The 21,513-nt window shown below is 49.8% G+C and overlaps 1 protein-coding gene across 1 annotated transcript in view; it reads right to left on the bottom strand.

Moving 5' to 3' along the window:
• The window catches only part of si:dkey-22o22.2 (neural-cadherin), a 114,585-nt gene that overhangs the window by 3,835 nt on the left and 89,237 nt on the right, over positions 1 to 21,513 (bottom strand). Inside the window, exons 18-32 of the mRNA XM_030371237.1 lie at positions 20,322 to 20,951; positions 18,903 to 19,899; positions 17,262 to 17,355; positions 14,495 to 14,679; positions 12,930 to 13,180; positions 11,389 to 11,666; positions 9,968 to 10,182; positions 6,981 to 7,108; positions 6,405 to 6,532; positions 5,823 to 5,934; positions 4,821 to 5,001; positions 4,120 to 4,286; positions 3,175 to 3,439; positions 1,666 to 1,846; positions 712 to 965 (exon numbers count right to left, since the gene is read on the bottom strand). Coding sequence (XP_030227097.1) covers positions 712 to 965; positions 1,666 to 1,846; positions 3,175 to 3,439; positions 4,120 to 4,286; positions 4,821 to 5,001; positions 5,823 to 5,934; positions 6,405 to 6,532; positions 6,981 to 7,108; positions 9,968 to 10,182; positions 11,389 to 11,666; positions 12,930 to 13,180; positions 14,495 to 14,679; positions 17,262 to 17,355; positions 18,903 to 19,899; positions 20,322 to 20,951 — 4,066 coding nt within the window. The remainder of the gene's footprint in view (positions 1 to 711; positions 966 to 1,665; positions 1,847 to 3,174; positions 3,440 to 4,119; positions 4,287 to 4,820; positions 5,002 to 5,822; positions 5,935 to 6,404; positions 6,533 to 6,980; positions 7,109 to 9,967; positions 10,183 to 11,388; positions 11,667 to 12,929; positions 13,181 to 14,494; positions 14,680 to 17,261; positions 17,356 to 18,902; positions 19,900 to 20,321; positions 20,952 to 21,513) is intronic.

Below are 21,513 nucleotides of genomic sequence, written 5' to 3'. Positions count from 1 at the left end.
GTAGTGAGGAGGCGGTATAGCCCAGCTCAGTTCCGAGGTCGCGTTTCCACCGCCGACAGTACCCTAATGGTAGGCCGGCTGTCGATCGCAGCAAGCTACGTAAACATTGTGACATCATAGCAGCGTGACACAGTGTAGCCTGCTCAATAAAAATAATGGAAAAGAGGAACGCCACACATTAAACCAAGAGCTACCATGGAAGTCGTCCAGCAACAGTTTTGAAACGTCCCAACCTCCTTGTTCGCCCTTAGCTAAAGTTTTGCGCAACATGTCCATTGTCCAGAATAATACCTTGCGGGTAATGTTTGTTTGTTTTTATCCCCATGTCGCCTGGAAGTGACGATTCTGTCGACCAATCAACGGAGGGTGTGTGTAGCTCGAACTTGCCGGCACCCTTTCAGGCGTCTCAGCACCCCAACGGAGGAGTACTGCGAGACGAGTGCGAGATGAGTACGGCTCAGTACGGCTCAGTCCGGGTCACTTTTGGTGATGGAAACGCGGTCCGTGCCGCACCTTTGCGAACCGAACCGAAACGAACTGCACCCTCCGGTGGAAACACGCCATACCTGTATTAGCTCTTTCAATGATATGGCTCGAGTCTTAGGACACTGACGAAGATTTGGTGAATCTAACGTCAGGTGAAAATGTTAAACACGCAACAAATAAAATTTTATCTTATTCTCGTTCAGTTTAATCAAATATTTTCCTCACCAAAGAACACCAGTAGACACATGCTGATGGCCAGGATGGAGCTGGGGCTGAGGGTGGCCAGCAGGTGACCTTTGACCTGGCCGACCTCACAGCGCTGACCTCTGAACCCGGCCTGGCAGCGGCAGCGGTAGCTCTCCGGGGACAGGGGCGTGCACACGCCCCCGTTGCGGCATGACGACGGTAGACATGGTGACGGGACGCAGCGCTCCTGCCCTGAGGCCGCGTCCGACACCGCCACCTGACTGCCTGGACACCTGGGGGGCAGGGGGCGGAGTTAGAGAGGGGAACGCACACACACACGCTCACACACACGCTCACCTACACACTCACAGACACACTCACATACACACACACATACACATTTAGATACTCTCTCTCACACACACACGCACACACACACACACACACACACACACACACACACACACACACACACACACACACACACACACACACACACACACACACACACACACACACACACACATACACATTTAGATACTCTCTCTCACACACACACACCCACACACACACACACACACACACACACACACACACACACACACACACACACACACACACACACACACACACACACACACACACACACACACACACACACACACACACACACACACACACACACACACACACACGTTGCTTGTTTGATGTTAAATTCATATAATTCAATAATGCATAATCCATTGCAAACAATTGCACACTTATTGCCTGTGTCAATGCTGCTTTCTTACCAAGGTCTTCTTTGAAAAAGTATGATTGCAAACTGCCAACGGACCCCCTACCTATGTGCACAGTTTATTTGTGTGTTTGTGTGTGTGTGTGTGTGTGTTTGTCTGTGTCTGTGTCTGTGTCTGTGTCTGTGTCTGTGTCTGTGTGTGTGTGTGTGTGTGTGTGCGTGTGCGTGTGTGTGTGTGTGGTGGCGGTGGTCTCTACCTGCACTCATGTTTCCTCCACAAGTCGACGCAGTAGAGGGGCCCCCTGCAGGGCCTGGAGCTGCAGGCCTCTGAGGAGCAGCCGGGGCCCACCCCGCGTCGCTCCAGCACCACCACGAACTCTGAGCTGCGGCCGTCCAGCGGGAGGCTGTGGCCGTTCAGACGCACGTCGCGGAGACACCCTGGACGGGACCAGACCCAGAATATGGATGAGTTCATTCGGTTATTTCAGTTGAGTTGTCAAAATAATCACATTCTCAAAATATATACTATTGTGTGTGGTGTAGGTAGTATGCATGTAGTTTATTTGGATGTATTTGGTGTTTTGTTGTTGAAAAAATCGTTAATAATAATTGGGGTTGGGGTTTATCTGGACTCTGAGTGAGGTAACCAAAACCAACCACTAGGGGGCAGGCGTGTAGAGGAAGAGAGAAACAAGACGGCGCCAGCGAGAGTTCATCAATATTATAGAACATCCCAAAATGATATGGGAAAGTAATACGTTTGAACTGTCTATGTTTATAATTAGTATCGAAATGTAGAACAACGGGAGGTAACAAGTAGAAGAAAAAATAGTAGAATAAAGTGAGGAAAGAGAGAAGAGATAAAATGAGGGCTACAGATGATAAGATAGAACAGTAGCAGAAGACAAAGAAACAGAGGATGTAGAATAGGCAATAAAACAAAGTTGAACAAGAAAGAGAACAAGGGAAAAACGGGAGAGCAAATGTCAATAGTCAAATAGTCCATACCAGAGAAGACCAGTAATTAGTAAAAAATAGATTTCTTGTCTGTCATTGAAACCTTTATCCAGATCATTAATCACCAGTCCCCATACGGTGTATTACAGCACGGATCATCAGACCAAACATAGTGATACTCTGCCAAAGCGTGAGCCAAGGGCCTGCAGCCAATCACAGCGTAGCAGGCTTAACAACAGGCTGTTAATCACGCCTCTTTGTGCTGCTGCACTGAAACTGTCTGAAGAGGTGACCTGTGAGGTATTAAACTTGTTGGGTGTCAGATTGTCAGCATAATATTTAAGTTGACTTGGCAGTATTTTTTATTTTATATATATATATATATATATATATATATATATATATATATATATATATATAATAACTGCTTTTTCTGTGTTTTCAATTCAGAACTCTCCATTATTTCTGTGGTTGTGACAGAGGGTTTAAACACATTAAATACGGAGAATGAAGACATATCTGGTAAAAACCAGACGAGACCGCACTAGAAGCAAGTCACAACATCATTTGCCCTATTTAGATCTCATCATTGGATCCGTTTTGTATGGTTCTGTACAATGTATTTATATTTCTTCGAATTAGTATTTCTTTGTGTGTTCGTGTGTATTTGGGTGTGTCCCAAGGTTTGGTTTTTCTTACGATGATGTCACGCTGTACATCCTTGTAGAAGTAGATTTATCAATGTTTTGAATATGTAGAACAGAAGAATATAGAGAAATTAACCAAAGCCCTGGAGCTCCCCGCCTCACCCTGGAAGTCGGCCCCCTCATCGGCCCCGGGCCCGTTCCCCAGCTGGATGCTGGCGGGATGGACCACGATCTCCCTCCGGCCCCCCAGCTGGGCCTGCACCTCCCGCGAGCCCCCGCCCTGCTCTAGCTTCAGCCGGAACACGTTGTCGTGGCGATAGAAGCTGACCAGTACCCACTGGCCCCCGTCGATGCGGTGGTCGGGCAGACGCAGGGAGTGGGGGCCGTCTCCCAAGTTGGCCCTCACCGAGAGGTGGCCCTCAGTGATCTGGAGGAGAGAGAGAGAGGGAGGGAGAGGGAGAGGAAGAGGGAGAGAGAGGGAGAGGGAGAGGGAGAGGAAGAGCGAGAGAGAGGGAGAGGGAGAGGGAGAGAGAGAGAGAGAGAGGGAGAGGGAGAGAGAGAGAGAGAGAGAGAGAGAGAGAGAGAGAGAGAGAGAGAGAGAGAGAGGGAGAGGGAGAGGTAGAGAGACGGAGAGAGAGAGAGAGAGAAAGAGACAGGCAGAGAGAGAGAGAATGAGTGAGCCAGAAGGAGATGTTATTAATATGTCAAACAGAAAGTGCCACGGTGATTAATGCAGTGATAAATTCTGCGGATCATAAATGCCCATTAAACGTCATACCTTTATGACGGCGGGCAGTTTTGATGTCTGAACAAAACTTTTAATATAATTAATCCAAAAGTCATACAAACAGACACTTGACAGTAGCAGTTGTGTCAGCCGTTGTTATTGTGCATATTAATATGTGTGCGGGTTTGTGTGCACAAGCATGTGTGTGTGTGTGTGTGAATGTGTGTTGTACAGTGATGCATATGCCTATTTTAATGTGTGTGTCTGTGTGTTTGAGGTGTGTGCTCATGCTACATTTGTGCGTGCGTGCGTGCGTGCGTGCGTGCGCGCGTGCGTGCGTGTGTGTGTGTGCGTGTGTGTGTCTCCAGGTTGGGGCTGACCTCCAGGATGATGTACTCGCTGCCGTCCCGGGACGTCGTGGACAGCAGTGTGCCCGTGGAGGCGCGGGTGCGCAGCAGGAGCTGGGCCTGCGTGCGGCGGGGGCTGCCCCCTCCTCTCAGCTGGTAGCGCAGGACGCTGTCCTGGTCCAGAGACCACTCTGGCACCACTGGGAGACATGCACACAACACATTTGCTTTCATTATTCCACAACCCGCTGCCTTTTATGATATTGGGGCCAGGTGGTGTAATAGTGGGCAACTACAACCAGCTCCTGAAAGGAAATCAAACCCTAAAACGACTTTAGACGAAATCCGTTGTGATATCGATCACTCGTTGTCCCAATTTCAACGTATATCCACATTTAATGCATGCATGAGTTGATTGTTTGGGTTGCCAGGTAACCATGAGTTGGTTGTCACTGGCTGCTTGGGTTCCAGGTAGCCTCAATGAAACATCAGAAACCTTGTTTTGTACGTTGATGGTGGAATAGGTCCAACGAGTGTGTTCGGGGTTCATGTAAAGCCTATTAAAAACTTCTTATATTTAAAACCTCTATTAAAAACCCTCTTAAAACCCTCAACCAAGTCGACATTGATAAATAAAAGTGAATAACCCCACCCTCTACACATACATCTTCTTCTGTAAGGGGTAAAGCCCTGAGTTTCCCCCCCCCCGCCCCCCACCAGACAAACACACTCACCCTGGTCACACTTGTGTCCGGTGTACCCGGGGTCGCAGTCACAGCTGAAGGAGCCCCACTCCCCCAGGCAGCGCCCGTGGACCCCGCAGGAGGGCCCTGCGCTCGTCACACACACCCCGTCAGTCAGCCCACAGCCCGGGGACGAGTCCACGCTCTCCCCTGGGGCGCCCAGGTCATACACCTGGAGGAGGAGCAGGAGGAGGAAGAAGAAGAGGAGAAGGAGGAGGAGGTGGAGGTGGAGAAGGAGTTGAAGGTGGAGAAGGTGGAGGAGGAGGAGGAAGAAGAAGAGGAGAAGGAGGAGGAGGTGGAGGTGGAGAAGGAGTTGAAGGTGGAGAAGGAGGAGGAAGTGGAGGGAGAGAATGAGTTGAAGGTGGAGAAGGAGGAGGAGGAGGAAGAAGAAGAGGAAGAGGAGTTGGAGGTGGAGAAGGAGGTGAAGGTGGAGAAGGTGGAGGAGGAGGAAGAAGTAGAGGAGAAGGAGGAGGAGGTTGGAGAAGGTGATGAAGGTGGAGAAGGAGGAGGAGGAGGTGGAGGAGGAGGTAGAGGAGGAGGAGATGGAGGGCGATTAGAAAGAAAGGAGGAGGTAAAGGAGGGAACTATTGAGTTTTATTGCCTGTGCAAGGCAAGGACTACTGGTTATCTTCCCCCTGTCTGTGTGTGTGTGTGTGTGTGTGTGTGTGTGTGTGTGTGTGTGTGTGTGTGTGTGTGTGTGTGTGTGTGTGTGTGTGTGTGTGTGTGTGTGTGTGTGTGTGTGTGTGTGCATGTGTCTGTGTTCTGGTTTTGAAAATTGGGCTTTTGGCCTTGGCTGATGAGATACACACATACCATCTGTCTGACCGTGCTCCCTTGGTACAACCGACTGTCCCACACACACACACACACACACACACACACACACACACACACACACACACACACACACACACACACACACACACACACACACACACACACACACACACACACACACACACACACACACACACACACACACACTGTCAGTACCTGGCTGTCCACCTGCAGGTTGCGGATGCAGCCCGCGTAGCTCCTGTATCGTCTGTGGGGGGAGATCTCCTTCATGCCCCCAAGCTGAAGAGGCTGGTAGACATTCAGGTACCTGGAGAGAGAGGAGATGGGAGGAGAGGGGAGGAGAGGGGAGGAGAGGGGAGGAGGGGGAGGAGAGGAGAGAGAGAAGAGGAGAGGAAGGAGAAGGAGGAGAGGGGAAGAGAGAGGAGAGGGGAGGAGAGGAGAGGAGAAAGAGAAGAGGAGAGGAAGGACAAGGAGGAGAGGGGAGGATAGGAGAGCGGAGGAGAGGAGGAGGAGAAGGAGGATATGGGAGGAGCAGAGAAGATAGAGTAAGGGAAGTGAAGAGAAAAGTAGAGGAGTGGAGGAGAAGAGATGATAGGGTGATAAATAGTTAGTTAAATGTGATGATACATACACCTTCCTCTGGTTTTGGATTGAGGTTAAAAAGCTCCAGTGAGTGAATATATTGCTCAGAAGCAATTTGTTTCTTTGAGGCAACTCTAAGGAGACGTCAATCTGTCCATGCTAGCCCCTGTCCCTGACGTGCTCTGCCTCAGTTACCTTTGGTTCCCAGGGCTCTCTCCTGAGGCCCTACAACCACTCTGGTCCATCTCTGTCCCCTCTGCCACCAGACCCTCCACCTCGTTCACAAGAGCCCCCCCGCACTGGTCCAGGAGCAGCTGGACCACCTGGACAGGAACACAGAGAGGGTGGTCAATGCTCAGGGTGTAGGTGGTGACACACACACACACACACACACACACACACACACACACACACACACACACACACACACACACACACACACACACACACACACACACACACACACACACACACACACACACACACACACACACACACACGCATTACCCCTTAAGCAATACAACAAGTTACCACCAGTTGGAACAAGATGGATAGCAATGGCCATTGCACCAATATGCAATGGCATTGATCCATCTACCAATCCATCCATCCAACCACCCATCCTTCCATTCATTCATTCATCCATTAATCCATCCATCTCTCCATCCATTTCTCAATTCTTCCATACGTCATCCACCCAACTTTTCGTCCATCCATCCATCCATCCATCCATCCATCCAGCGACCCCTCCACCCTAACCCTCGGCCCTACCTTTCCGTCACTGAGGACGTCGAGGCGATGCCAGCGGCGGTCCGTGATACTGGCCTGCAGGGGGAGCTGGAGAGTCAGGGTTCCTGAACCGTGGTTTATACTGAGAGTGGGGACCCCGTTCCTCAGCTCTGGGAGAGGGACAAGGAGACAGAGAGAGGGAGAAGGAGGTGCAGTCTTAGTTAAGTACTTCCCGCATACATTTTCAAGGTTTTATTGCTTTTGTTTTTGACTATTAAACATTTCATTGCATGATTTTTTAATTTGTATGTGCTTTGGCAATGTCAATGTACATTGCCAAAGCCAATAACGTCCTTCAAATTCTTATTGAATTGAGAGGGGGAGTGAGAGAGAGAGGGAGAGACAGGGGGACAGAGGGAGACAGAGGGAGGATTTAGTGCCTCGTAGCTGAGATAAAAACGGTAGGAATTAACTGAAGCAATAAATAAACATCAGATATTAATGAGAAACAAGGTCTGGAACAAAATGTGAATACAACAAAACCATAATGGATCGAAGCCACATAGGGACCTTTGACCTTGACATTTCCACTGTGTGTAAGTGCGTGTGTGTGTGTGTTCGTGTGCATGCATGCAGCATGCTTATAAAATCTAGCATGTGTGACGGTTATAGCCTTTGCTGTCAGCAGTTTTCTCCCTTCTGAATGGTTCTTCAGCCACTGTATGTCATGGTGAGTGTGTGTGTATTTGTGTGTATATGCGTGTGCATGTTTATGTGTAAGTTTCTGTATGAGTGTGTATTCTCTATGTTTATATAAGTGTAAGTGTGTGCGTGTGTGTGTGGACACGTTTTTCTGTATTTCTGTTTGTTTCTGTATGTGTGTGTATTTCTGGAGATGTGTGTGTGAGTGTGTGTGTGTGTGTGTGTGTGTGTGTCTGTGTGTGAGTGTACATTCAAGTGTGTGTGTCTGTGTGTGTGTGTGTGTGTGTGTGTGTGTGTGTGTGTGTGTGTGTGTGTGTGTGTGTGTGTGTGTGTGTGTGTGTGTGCATGCATGTTCATGTGCATGTGTTCCTGTGTCTGTGGGTTTCTGTGTGTGTGCTGGTCATACCCAATCAACACGGGGGACTAGTATTGAACATGTTGTGGATAAATGCTCCTCAGTGATCAATGTTGAGGCTGTATTTGATTTTCCTCATCTCTGCAGCCACAACTCGATAATGACATAACTTAACGGCAGGAAGTGCTAACAAAGCCATTATGCAAGGCCCTCTCAGAGGCCACGTCCAGGCTAATCCGTTAAGACTGGGCTCCGGCTCGGGACTCTGATAGGAAGGCAGACTTCCCCTCTGCTTTACAACACATTATGTCCCACGGACTGAAAAAGTGTTGGCTCTTCAGAGAATGGCATGTGGGAAAGGGGAGTCTAGGGGATAGGCCGAACGGGTCTGGGTTTGATCCCCAATGCCTGCAGTCTGTATACGTGTAGGCGTCTGTGAACCTACAGGTAGTGGAGCCAAGATGATGCCTCATGATGAGGCGTCAAAGCCTCGCAGCCAGATGAACCACCAAAGTGGTTTGACCTCGAGGCTTCTAATGAGTACGCTAGGGACACCTAGTGGTGAATGAAATTATGATGAAAGAAGGAGTTTCCTGTGACCCCAGCCCAAAATGTGATGTTTGCTTCGTACAACATCAAAACATTTGAGAATTAAAGTCATTTCAGTGATACTTGTGAGGGTGCCGTTCATAAATATCTCCTGAGCTCATGGTAGAAAATAAATCATTCGGCGAAGATTTTAAGTAGTCATCCCGGGCAAAATAGAATGTCTTATTAACTAGGCCTACAGCAGCCTACTAATAATTGTAATAATAAAACTGACTGAGAATGAGTTAATGATTAATTCAACAGGCATTAAAGTGATCTTGGAACTGGGTAGTGTCTTCTTTTTGTAAATGATGTGCCAATTGTGAACCCATATCGTGGAACAGCCCGAGATGAAGCCTCGAACGTCACACGCTACGTCATTTCGCCTATGTGAATCCTACTCGATACGGAGCTTCGCTGGGGCGAGGAGCCGAGGTACTCGACACACGCCCCGATCCCACGACGCAAACCATAACATCACTACCTACAGGAGCTTGAGATAACAGTGTTTTCTAAATCGTTCAATTTGATAAAAGTTAAAAAAATCTTAACCTTTAACAACACAGAGTTTCCTAGCAACAGTGGAAGCCACCTCTAACGTGTGTGTTGTGTTTTTACTCACACGACTGACGAGAGAAGCCCAAAGACCAACAAGACTTAAAGGTTGGGTATGGGATTTGCGAAACGCCAGCAGATTTTGAAAATACACAACTCAAATGGTCCTACCCCCTCTCCTTCAACGCTGACTCTGACTCCACCCATACCAAGTACCAGGACGCGCAATCATGCACGAACGCGAACACAGATGCGCGAGAGCGAGCCAGGCTAGCGTAGGTTTTCGTTAAACAACATGGCAACATTAAAAAAACAACATGGGGATGGTGGCGTCTTGTCTGCCATGGAAATTGTCTTCTACTGCTAGGTCCAAATGTGGATTAACTAGTTCCAGTAGCTACCGCAGGATAACAACAAACAGGAGCTTGCTCTGGGTCACGAGTACTGCACAAAGAGGTCACGCGCGGGGCGCGGGGGAGGGGGGAGGGGGAGTGCAGTACGACCGTTTGATTGACGTACTTACTGTCCAATGCAACTCGGTGGCTCTGGAAATCATTGGCTGGAGTTTTTCGAGCCCTGCCCGTTCCACAGATGATTGACTTGTTCAATTTTCATGTCAGTACTTCTAACTCAGTGGCTGTAAGTGGGTTATGATAAGGATTTCAAGTAATTCTGCAAAAATGGCCAAAAAAGCGAATTCCGTACCCAACCTTTAAGTGTATCATCTAATGTTGCTGCTACTGTTCACTTAAAGTGAACAATCTCTGCATTATAATACATTCAGCGGGAGTTACTTTTACCACAACTGACGTTTTGACACACAACTGACCTATAGCAATGAAGTCCTCTGGCTCCCCCGGGTGGGCGGCGCCTAGTGGGCCGTTGTATAGGAGCAGCCCATTGGCTGACTGGGCCAGGAACTCCAGGGAGACGTGGCTCTGGAAGCAAGGCCTGATGGGAGGAAACCAGGCATAGCCCTGCCCCCCAAAGGTGTGCTTGGTCTGCTGGCACTCTGGGCCGTCGTACATAGGAGGACACTTACACCTGGAGAGAGAGAGAGAGAGATAGAGAGAGAGAGAGAGAGAGAGAGAGCGAGAGAGAGCGAGAGAGAGAGAGAGAGAGAGAGAGAGAGAGAGAGAGAGAGAGAGCGAGAGAGAGAGAGAACAAAGAGGGAGTGGGAGGAAGAGAGATTGAGAGACTCCAATATTGGTATGTTGTATTTTGTGAGGCTTTTGATTTAAGCAGTGCTGAAAGTGTTTAAAATAAATAAAAAGACTAGCAGTAAGCCAGACAAGATCAGAATAGTACAAAGACGCCAAAATACAGAGGGATTAACAAAGAAGAGAGAAGCAGAATTATGCTCCAAGGCTAATTCAGAGGCAGCCATCACAAATATCCTTAATTGTAAAGTGATGTGACATTTCAAAGATAGCAATTTAGAGCCAGAAAGGAGTTCCCTGAGGGCCAATCTTCACCAGAAGGCGTCTTTCCTTGCATCTAAAAACGTTCCAAAATAGCTGACAGATTTAGACGGGTATCTAAGCGTGGTACAAATTGGAGCTCCCAATTTCTCTCTTTTCAAATCCACCAGCTGACGCATCTGATGCTAACAACTTGGGACCCACACCAGCTGTAGGCTAGCAGGGGGATGCTAACGTCAATAAGCACTGAAGACATCATCCCCTGCCAGCAACTCCTGCTGGCCCAAGCTCGGGCAATGCTGTCCAGCTAAAACCTGATCGAATGGAGCGGAGTCACGAACCCACGATCCAACTCAGATAGAATAGAGTAGAGTAGAGTCGTAGAGTAGACCTAAATATCTGCTAATGAAGGAATACAGCAGCTGTATTCAATGGAAATCATTCTTGATATAATCATTCTTTATACCTGTGAGAAGGTGAAACCTTTCCCCTTCTCACAGACTCGCATAAGAGAAATTATTATTATTATTGCTATTATTGTTATTCTTCCTCTTCTTATTACAATTATATTGTGTATACATATTTTAATTGGGATGATGTGAAATTGGACATCCGCCACGGTAGGGGGCAGTGTGGTAATGGAAGCTCAGGATCATGGCATCAGGGAATAGCCCAGGGGGTGTTGATGTAAACAGCTGTTTTGTAAGTATCTATAGGTTGTGCACAAGGTGTGGGTAATAACATACCATAGAGGTCAAACTGACCTAATGAAATGAACGGAAACAACAAGGAGACGATGCAGGTCGGAGGGGACCAGGATAGAGCTCACCTGTAGCCCAGGTCACTGTCCTGGCAGGTGCCCCCGTTGAGGCAGGGTTTGGCTGGGTAGGAGGAGCAGGACAGGTGGGGTCTCTCCCGTCCGCCGCACCCACACCTGGCCTCGGTGGAGGCGGCTACCGACACCAGGGTGGTGTTGCCGGAGCTCAGCTCCACGGCGACGGGGCTAAAGGACACCACCGTGCTGCAGCCATCCGATTGGCTGCAGTCGGTGTAGGGACAGTCGTCCACGCCCACCTGGGAGATGGTCACGCCAAGAGCAGCCTCCAGCTGCAGTGGGAGAGAGAGAGAGAGAGAGAGAGAGAGAGAGAGAGAGAGAGAGAGAGAGAGAGAGAGAGAGAGAGAGAGAGAGAGAGAGAGGAAAGAGAGAGGGAGAGAGAGAAAGACAGAGGATAGAGAGAGAGAGAGAAGAGAGACAGAGAGAGAGAAAAGGTTAGAGGAGCGAGAGATTTGGTAATTTAAATGTCAATGTGACCTTGTGTGGCAATGGAACGGCTCACTAATACTGTGTGTGCTTGTGATTGTATTTGTGTGTGTGTGTGTGTGTGTACGTGTGTTTTTGTGCGTGCGTGTGCACTTGTGTGTTTGTTTGTGTGTGTGTGTTTATGTGTTTATTTGCCTGCTAGTGTGCACTGATCTGGATCTGTGTGAATGTTAATGGTCCATTTGGGGAAATTCTAAATAATAAAAGCCGTCTCTCTCATTCTTTCTACCTTTCCATTTGATTTGTTATGCGTCCGTAATGTCCCCTTCATAAGCATTAGCTTGGGGTCACTAGCCACTATGCTAATCGAAATGATTTAAGTGCCTCAAATCACTCGATGTTTACCGCTATGTGTCTGCATGTGTGTGTGTGTATGTGTGTTTGCTAGGGCGCTATATTTAGCCTTTAATTAGGTACATTATGTGTTAACTATCACTAATAGCCTGTTTCTCTCAGCAGGGGCGTAGCTCTCAAGGAGCATTTAGCAGGCATTAGTTGGCTGTGTTCCACCCAGCAGGTGAGGCAGCAGTTCTTCAAATCACTCGTCTTATGATCTGAACTGGCCACTGTCAAGTCAGTATCCCTTAAGACTGGCAAACATAAGTACTACTTCTACGACAAATGCTACTAGTTTTGTAGTATTTATCTTCACATTAACACAAATCATCACCTGGCTCCCAGACGGAAGGTTCTGGATTCAAACCCCATGATCCTCAGAGCCCTATTCTTGCTATAGCACCTGCAGCAGTTGTATTTATAGCATATCTCACTTAACTCCTACTATGTACTTGACTTCTACTGATTACACAAATATAAATAAATAAAATAAATAATAATAAAAAATGGTTCTATTATTCCCATTCTGATCCTTCATATTTTCTTTTAATAACTCCCCTTTTTAACTATAACCTTACTAACCTTACTTTGGTAGTAAATTTGTTGTAGTTACTTCAACGTTGAGTATATGTCATGCATCTGCATAAATTACCATAGAAATACAAAGACATCTCAGAAGTCATTCGATTGGCTAACTGGTTCCCCCCCCTTACCTCGGCCCGGCCCGCGGCCACATATCCGTGGAGCTTCTCGGCCTTGTAGTAGGGCGACCCGTGGGCGGCGAACCACACGTTGAGCTCCTTCTCCCCTCGCCGGCCTGCGTCGCTCACCGAGAACACCTGCACCTTCTCAGGGTCCGTCTGGAGGAGCTCAGCCAGCACCCGACCCAGCCTGGTGAACCCGCTCTCCTGGTTCCTGCCGTCTCCACCCCCAGGGGTGCTGAAAAAGTCCTCCTTTGTCAGGTCTGGGGGAGGGCAGGGGGAGGAGGAGGAGAGGGAGGGGAGAGGGAGGGAGGAGAGGGTGGATGGGTGGAGAGAGTGAAGGAGGGAGAGAGGAAGGGATGAGAGAGGGAGGGGGGGAGAGGGCGGGAGGAGAGAGGGAGGAAGAAGAGAGGGCGGGAGGGAGGGAGGGAGGGAGGGAGAAGAAAGGGAGGAGAGGGGTAGGGAGAAGAGAGGGAGGAGAGGGGGGAGAAGAGAAGGAGGAGAGGGGGGGAGCAGAGAAGGTGCGGTTGATTATTTTATTAGGACTGCATCACAGCTGCACCATCTATGCAGAAATAGAAATGATTCAAAATCCGAATCTTAAAAAAAAGGCACTATCAAAATGAGAAATGTCAGCATGTATTAACGAAATAACCTGATATGAAGCTAGGGGCAGGCTAGTCTAGCTTCTAGGTTGTTAACCACAGTCAAAAGGTTTTGGTTTTGAAGACAGATGTCCACAGGCTTCTAGGCAGGCATCCTTGAGCAAGATGCCCCCTACCTGCTTCTTGGCGACATTTATCTGACAGTGATACAGCGCAAGCTGCTTTAGATGTTGCTAACCGATGAACAGAAGCATTAGAGGAACAACACACCCTGTTTGCGACGGTTGACATGAGATGGAGAAGTAAGGCAGAGAGAGAGGAAGAGGGAAAGAGTAAGACCCAAAAAGATGAGAAGAAAAGCTTGAAAAAAAGAATTGGAAGGGAAGAGAGCAGGAGACAAGTGGAGACGATAAAGACTCTGGAGATGGGTTATTTATTTCCCATCATGCCTTGCTGAGAGGCGAGGTTAGACAGGTGGGTCTCTGGTGAGCGAGGCACCTGAGGGAGCTGCCAGCCAATCAGCATCCCTCCCAGGAGACTAGTCACAGGCAACAAAAGCCTGGCCCGCGGCGCTGTGGGACACTTGACATCACATAGATGTCAAGCAGGGTTTCCGTGGCAACCCTGTCACACAATCAGCTTCTGAGGGAAATTAGGGGGCGGTTTTGTGAGTGTGTGTGTGACATTTTTTTATACGTTTTAGAATTGGAGAAATATTCAGCACTTCTGGAGGAAAAGCCGGAAAGTGCGAAAAATGGAAACTGTAACGTATTTAACTTTTCTCTCGCGTTGAACGTAGAAAGAATACAGGATCTCTATTGTCGTTCAGTAGAAGGATGGATCAAGAGAAGCATCCCTGAGCTTGATTCCTGGCCACTGCCTACAACTCGATAAAGTGTGCACAAACTTTAACATAGTTGAACAACATCCGGTGCATATGATTAACATGTAACTCATGATAATGTGACTCACTGGACAGACACAGGGAGCCGGCGTTGTGCAGGGCGTCCTCTGGGAGCGGGGACACCAGGACCCGGGCACTGGAGACCACGTCGGGCCAGGTCTGGTCCGACACCCGCACCTGCAGGTCGTAGGAGCCGGGCGGGGCCCCATCCTTGATGCTAAGCTGGCCCGAGTGCTGGTTCAGACTGAACAACCTGGAGGGTACACAGGAGGGGAAAGGAGAGAGGAGATTAGGAGAGTGGAGGACAGTGAAGGAGAGGAGACAAGAGGTTAAGGAAAGGAAAAGGGATGAGAGATGAAGAGGTTAAGGCTTAATCTGACACGTGGGAAGAACGCTTATGGGATTATAGGCATAGCCACAGATGTGTGATGTGAGTGATCAAAATCAGATAAGAATTACTTGTATTACGTCTTATTGTACAAGTACACAAGATTAAAACAGCCATACACCTCAACATAGCAGCAACGATACAAGATAAAGTAAATTAGATAGCATCAATACGTTTATGTAAAAACAATAGGGGAGAAAATAGTGGGAATCGTTGCAATACCAACATATACATATTACATCATCAATTGTCAAATGAACAAGGCTTAATAAGGCTGCTCATCAGATGTGAATGTGGGTTCTGGTGCCAAGCTCTCTGTTCTACATTGGGACAAACCCATTGGATCAATCGATTCAATTACAGCACGGCCTGCTTGGACTGACCCCAGAACAAGAGGATCAACACTAGTGTCCATCATGAGCCCGTTCACCGCGTCATATCCGGTCTCTTGCCCCCATCGACCCCACCCAATCCGATAAAAGTCGCCACCGGCCATGCGGTGTGACCTCACCCCCCCCTCCTTTCGGGTCGGGGGTGACCGCAACCCCGACCTAGTCCTCCACTGACACCGCCCCGGTGCCAAACTCCAACCAGACCAGCGTCCTTGATCCCTTGGTGTGGTGAGTGAATGATATTGGTCCAGCTGCTCCGGGGGTAAGGGCGGCAGGCAGGCGAGCCACCAGTGTGTGGCTCCCAGTCAAAGGGATATCTGCAGTCTCCCTATAGGCGTCCTTAACCGACCCCTACCTGCTCAGTGAGGACGTATATCTCACACTAGTTTAAAAGTAATAGTAAATAGTAAGGATGATTGTCACAACATTTAAGTGATGGAAACGAAAGCTCATCATCCTGTGAGACGAAGTTTTGCGGATTGTAAAAAGATTCAGGCCAAGCCGTTTTCATGCTTCTTCGTGATTGGTTGGATGGCGTCATCAGACCTCAACCCCCCCCCGGCTAGACGTTGGGAACTCTCATCCTAAAATGTTTTGGATGACAAGCCCTTGAAGAGCTCGGTGGTAAATGTTGGAGCAATGACAACAGCCTCCGATGGTGGTTCCCTATTCTTTCTTTCCTTGGCAGCAGAAGTCTGCCTACATAATACATTAATATCACATGTCTGGTGTGCTGTGATCCTCAGCATGTATGCGCATTACCACAGAATTCTGCCTTCCAAACAGTACCGCAGCCTCTGTGGTGAAAGACAGGGAGAGCTTGACGAAAAAAGTTATTTTTCTTCTTCTTCTCCACTCCCTCCCCCTCCTCCTAGGACTCCCTCCATCCTCCCAGGTGTTGTGCATCCGAGGGACGTGTGTGTGCGTGTGTGCACGCGTTCACGTGTGTGTTCGAGGTGGGAGTCACAGCGCTTAATTTGATCCAGTGTTCAAGGTGTCTGTGTGAAGCCCAACCTCATCACAACAAAACTAGCGCTCCCTTACTGCGCCTGCCTGGGAATATTCAGCTTATTAACTATTAATAACCCTCTCCCTGACGTCTCACACGGTGTCTTCGCACTGCTCGTCTTTCACCACTTTGTGAAGCCTTTCTTCCCTGCCTCACAGTGGCAACGTTACTGCCAGTCTTCTCTCCGCACATATACACTTTATCATGAGTCTTCCCATCCCGCCAACAAGCCACCTTTTTCCCTCTCCCTCTCTCTCTCTCTCTCTCTCTCTCTCTCTCTCTCTCTCTCTCTCTCTCTCTCTCGGTGTCAGATGTGCACCACCAGGACAGCAAATAGTTGCTCGCCGTTTTGGCTTCAACGAGTCAACAAAGTGATGAAATATAGACTTTCATCTGGAGCAGTACCTCAAAGACCAGGTGTTGTGTGCATTGCGGAGGAAGCAACGACGGCAATAGAACCAAAAATACAATCGTGTCTTCTTCTTTTTTGTAGTGCTTTGCTCCACACTAAAGGAGATTAAGATGTGTGTAAATCTATTAGAAAACCAAAGTACCAATTAAAACGAACAGGGACTTTAGTCTATAATGTTGGCAGCAGTGACACCGGCTCCAGCAGTTCAACTCTGTTCTCTTGTAAGAGCTATGCCCACTGTTGCATCAGAATCTCTTGTTTAGATTCCTACCGTGCCTCAAAGATTTTCCTTCCGTTTGCTTTGCTGTCATTCTGGCCTCGTACAAGGACCCTTCTTTCTCTCTGCGTCTGTTTCTTGGCATCTATCTATCCAAGGGAGAGCGCAAGAGTGAGAGAGAATCGAGAGGGAGGCAAAGGGATAAACTATCAATTGATCCATCTCACCGTATATCTTGACAAATCTCCCTCCTTCTCTCTCGCTCCCTTTCTCTCTCTCACTAGCTCTGGCTCTTTGTCTCCCAGGCTATCCTTATCGCTATGTGTGTTTCGGGGGGTTGGCAGGGGGTTGTCAGTCCATATAGAGACGTTATGGCGGTCAGCTGATAGCCGTCAGCGGAGGAGGAGGTGTAAGTACCTGGACGGTTGTCCTTCCAGGTGATACTCCTTCTGGCTCCAGTCGTCCAGGTCAGGGGACTGGATCTTACCCAGCGCTGTCACGGGGAGCATGCCTGGTGGTGGGACACGCACGCACGCACACACACACACACACACACGCACACACACACACACACACGCGCGCACACACGCACGCGCGCACACACGCGCACACACACACACACACACACACGCACACGCGCACGCGCACGCACACGCGCACGCGCACGCGCACGCGCACGCGCACGCGCACACACACACACACACACACACACACACACACACACACACACACACACACACACGGATGAGCACATATACAGGCACACATACATAAGAACACAGAATGAGCGAAATTATCATTGAGGCTGATGGAGGTGCTGAAGAGAATAATGAAGAAACAGCAAAAAGCAAATGGGAAAGATGGATAGAAGGGAAGAGAGAAGAGAAGAAGAGGAGGAATGGCGAGAAAGAGTGACGGGATAAAGAGAGAGGACAGAATGCGAGGAGAACAGCTAAAGATTTGAGTGGAGAGGAGCAGAATAGTAAGAGCCTAAGAAATGACAGAGGGAGGAGAGGGGAGCGAGGGAGGTGAAGGAGGCAGAGAATAGGAGTACCTATTTAGGGAGATAAGGCCGCGAGCGCCAGCTCTCTGGCGCACATTGGACACGTTTTGACAGAGCAGTGGAGGGGGTGGTAGGGGGGAAGGGGGGGCATAGGGTTTTACCCTTTTGAGAAAGAAAAAACCCTAACCGAGCGCTGTATAATCTCGTTAACCGTGAAATAAGACGTTTCATAGGAAAATACATCTCCTGTTAATGAGCCCGTCGGTTCTCCGCGGCTAAGCCGGTGTCCTAATTGTTCTCTTAAGTTACGCCGTGGCTTCCTGTTAGCAGGTTAACGTCCTCTCATCGAGAAGGGGGACGCCGCTTAAAACAGAGAGCAGAAGAAGAAGGAGTAGAAGACAAAAAAAAAAGGCCTGGGTTTCTCCAGCGAGTGACGGCGCGCTGACAGATGGCAGGCAGCGCTAAATAAGTGATGTGAGTGTGCTGCCGGAGGACGGGCGCAGTCAAGTGTGACAAGACCGCGTCCTAGGCAGCCAGCGCCGCCGACAGAGGCTAACCGCCCTGACGCGCGCAGCTAACTCCAACAACACAACGTCACGGCGGGAGAGGGAGTGGGTCTGTTCACCACAGAGAGAAGGCTGCCTTAAAGGAGCTCAGCGGGGCTGTGGCCGCGCCGCCGCGCGGGGACCACTATACTTAACCTCGTCATTAGGGGACGGCGTTCTGAACGTTTGGCACTTCAGACGTGGGTCAGAGAGAGGTGCGGCCCTTAGATCTTTGAATTCTGACAAAAACTTAATTAGGAAATTTGATTATTTTGATTAAGGCAGTATAAATCCAAATTCGTTCACATTTTGTAAATATTTTTTTCGTACAAAAAGGCGATGCTGCTGTATGAGAAGAAGGGTTGGAAATAGAACTTGTGAAATAAGTGATTTCTTTTAACATATGAGCCGGTGTCAAAGAGCTGCTTTCAGCTTTGTTTTATGACAATATAACAAAGTTGAAGTGGAAAAACTGCAACCGCAAAGCGTCCGTGATGAAACAGAACGTACCCTCATAGGTATACACGATGAAGTCGGTGTGGCCCGGCGCGTGGGGGTGGTCGTTCCGGTCGCCGATGACGACGGTCAGCGTGCTGGTGGAGCTCATGGGCGGCGTGCCGCTGTCGACCATCAGGATGGGGAGGCGGTACTCCTTCTGGCGCTCGCGGTCGAAGGTGCGGAGCGCGGTCAGCGCGGCGCTGCCGTTGCGCAGGTCCGTCAGGTTGAAGTTGGCGGCGTCCGACGTCAGCATGAGCAGGCGGATGGCGAAGGGCCCGCCGTTGGCCGGGGCGTCGCGGTCCACGGCGTGGAGCAGCAGCGACGTGTCGTTCATGCGCAACGTCTGCGGCGCCGCGGCGTTCTCCCACACCACGGGCCGGTACGCCGCCTCGAACTCCGGCCCGTTGTCGTTGACGTCCAGCACCGTCGCCGTGACGATGGCGGTGCCCGTGAGCTGGGGGCTGCCCGTGTCGGTGGCGAGCACCACCAGCCGGTGCTGCGAGACCCTCTCCCGGTCCAGGGGGGCGGCCACCACCACCCAGCCGGACTGGTCCACCATGAACTGGCCATAGGGGTCAGAGTCCTGGGCGATGGTGTAGGAGAAGCGGCCGTTCTGTCCCGAGTCCGAGTCCGAGGCGGAGACCTGGGCCACGATGGTGCCCACCGGGACGTCCTCGGACATGGGGGGCGCCTCGTAGAACTGGGGGAAGAACACGGGGGGGTGGTCGTTGGAGTCCTCCACCTGCACCAGGCAGTAGGCCAGGCTGAAGAAGTCGGCGTCCTCCACCTTCAGCGTCAGGTTGAAGGTCCTCTCCAGGGGCTTCTCGAAGTCGATCTTCTTTTTGAGCCGGATGACGCCGCGCCGGTTGACCTTGTCCGTCTCCACAAAGAACTTCCTGTCCTCGTCGCCGCTGACGATGCTGAAGGTGACCACGGCGTTCTCCCCCTGGTCTCCGTCTGTGGCGGAGACCACCAGGACCTCGCTGTTCACCTCCAGCTCCTCAGCCACCTGAAGTTACCAACCACAGAAATGTCAATGATCTTTACTGGGAAAGTAACCGCATATGTTACATGCACTAGTCCTACGTTTCCCTTTGTCAAATGTTTTATTTCAGGGTGTTCCTTCATTTGGAATGCACCCTCTGTCTTGAAGATGTTTGATATTTGGTTGATGAGTTTTGACTGTGTATATTAATGGCAAAGAGGTTGCAGCTCTCAATGCATGAATCAGCATTTGATAGCACTAAACCATGATGGTGGAGCAAAATCAATGAAGCAGTGAAAGTTTGACACCAAAGCAGGTCAGAAAACACTTAACAACGGTCTGCCCTCAGAACTGACCTGAAATCAGAATCAGATCAAATCAGCGGTATGAATAAATGGAGATTATCCCAAAAACTGGAGACCAAACAAACCCCCAGGTAGACCCACCTGAGCCGTGTAGATCCTCTGGGTGAAGACGGGCGGGTGGTCGTTGACGTCCGTGACCACGATGGTGGCGGTCCCCGTGCCCGTGAGCCCCCCGCCGTCCCGGGCCTCCACCACCACCAGGTAGCGGTCGTCCGCCTCGCGGTCCAGCGAGCGCAGCACGGTGAAGATGGTGCCGGTGGCGGGGTTGATGGAGAACAGGTTGAGGTTGATCTCGTTGCGGATGTTCTGGATGATGCGGTAGCTGAGCACGGCGTTGCGGCCCTCCTTGGGGTCGTCCGGGTCGGTGGCGCGCATCTCCATGACCGAGGTGTCGGCGGGCGAGTTCTCCGCCACGTGCCCGACGAAGCAGCCGTCCGAGGCGGGCGCCGGGCAGGGGAAGAAGGGCGCGTTGTCGTTGACGTCGCGCACCTCGAGGAGAACGTCGGCGAAGCCGGTGAGCCCCGTCCCGCGCTGGTCGGTGGCCAGGACCAGGAACCTCCAGGCGGGCCGCTCCTCTCGGTCCAGCCGCCGCTGGGCTGAGATGCGGCCGGTGCGCTCGTCGATGGTGAACTCGGTGCCGGCGCCTTGGCCGTGGAGCGAGTAGCGCAGGGCGGCCTGGTCAGCGTCCAGGTCTGGGTCGGTGGCCGACACCTGGTGGGGGGGGGGGGGGGGACACAGGACGGGGGGGACACACAGGATGGGTCACTACCCTGGAGGAGCTCTGGGGTCTGAAGACAGGTCAGTTAAAGTACAGTCCCTACTGTACTTTAAACCGTACTGTTTTTGTACTATTAAAATGGGGGCAGGATAGACTATTGGTCGAGTACAGTGGAGTGTCTAACCTTTAACGGCTCATTTCTCACATGTTAAAGAAGAAAAATGAAAAGAAATATATCAAGAAAAAATATCTTACTCCAAAAATAGACATTGTTTCAAAGATACTTTGGATGGAAATATACCTTACAACCAAAACCCCCCAATTTTCTGTTTTGGGAAATTTACTTTTTCTTTTGTTTCTAAAAGCTGTTACATTAACAATTCAGGTCATTGCTGTTGCATAACAAGAAAATTATATTCCCAGTTTTTCTCATTTAATTTTAATTGAGTTACCGCTTATCAATACGTTTAAATGTCCATAAAACCGAAACAAATCAGTAAAAAACCTTTTTAGTTTGTGAAAGCTAACCTGCTCGCTGCCTCCCCTGAACCCCCC

Source organism: Gadus morhua, chromosome 11 (genome assembly GCF_902167405.1).
Source record: "Gadus morhua chromosome 11, gadMor3.0, whole genome shotgun sequence".
In the NCBI taxonomy this organism is placed as follows: domain Eukaryota; kingdom Metazoa; phylum Chordata; class Actinopteri; order Gadiformes; family Gadidae; genus Gadus; species Gadus morhua.
Note: the sequence above shows the minus strand (reverse complement) of the source record. Positions and strands in the feature narration are given on the sequence as shown.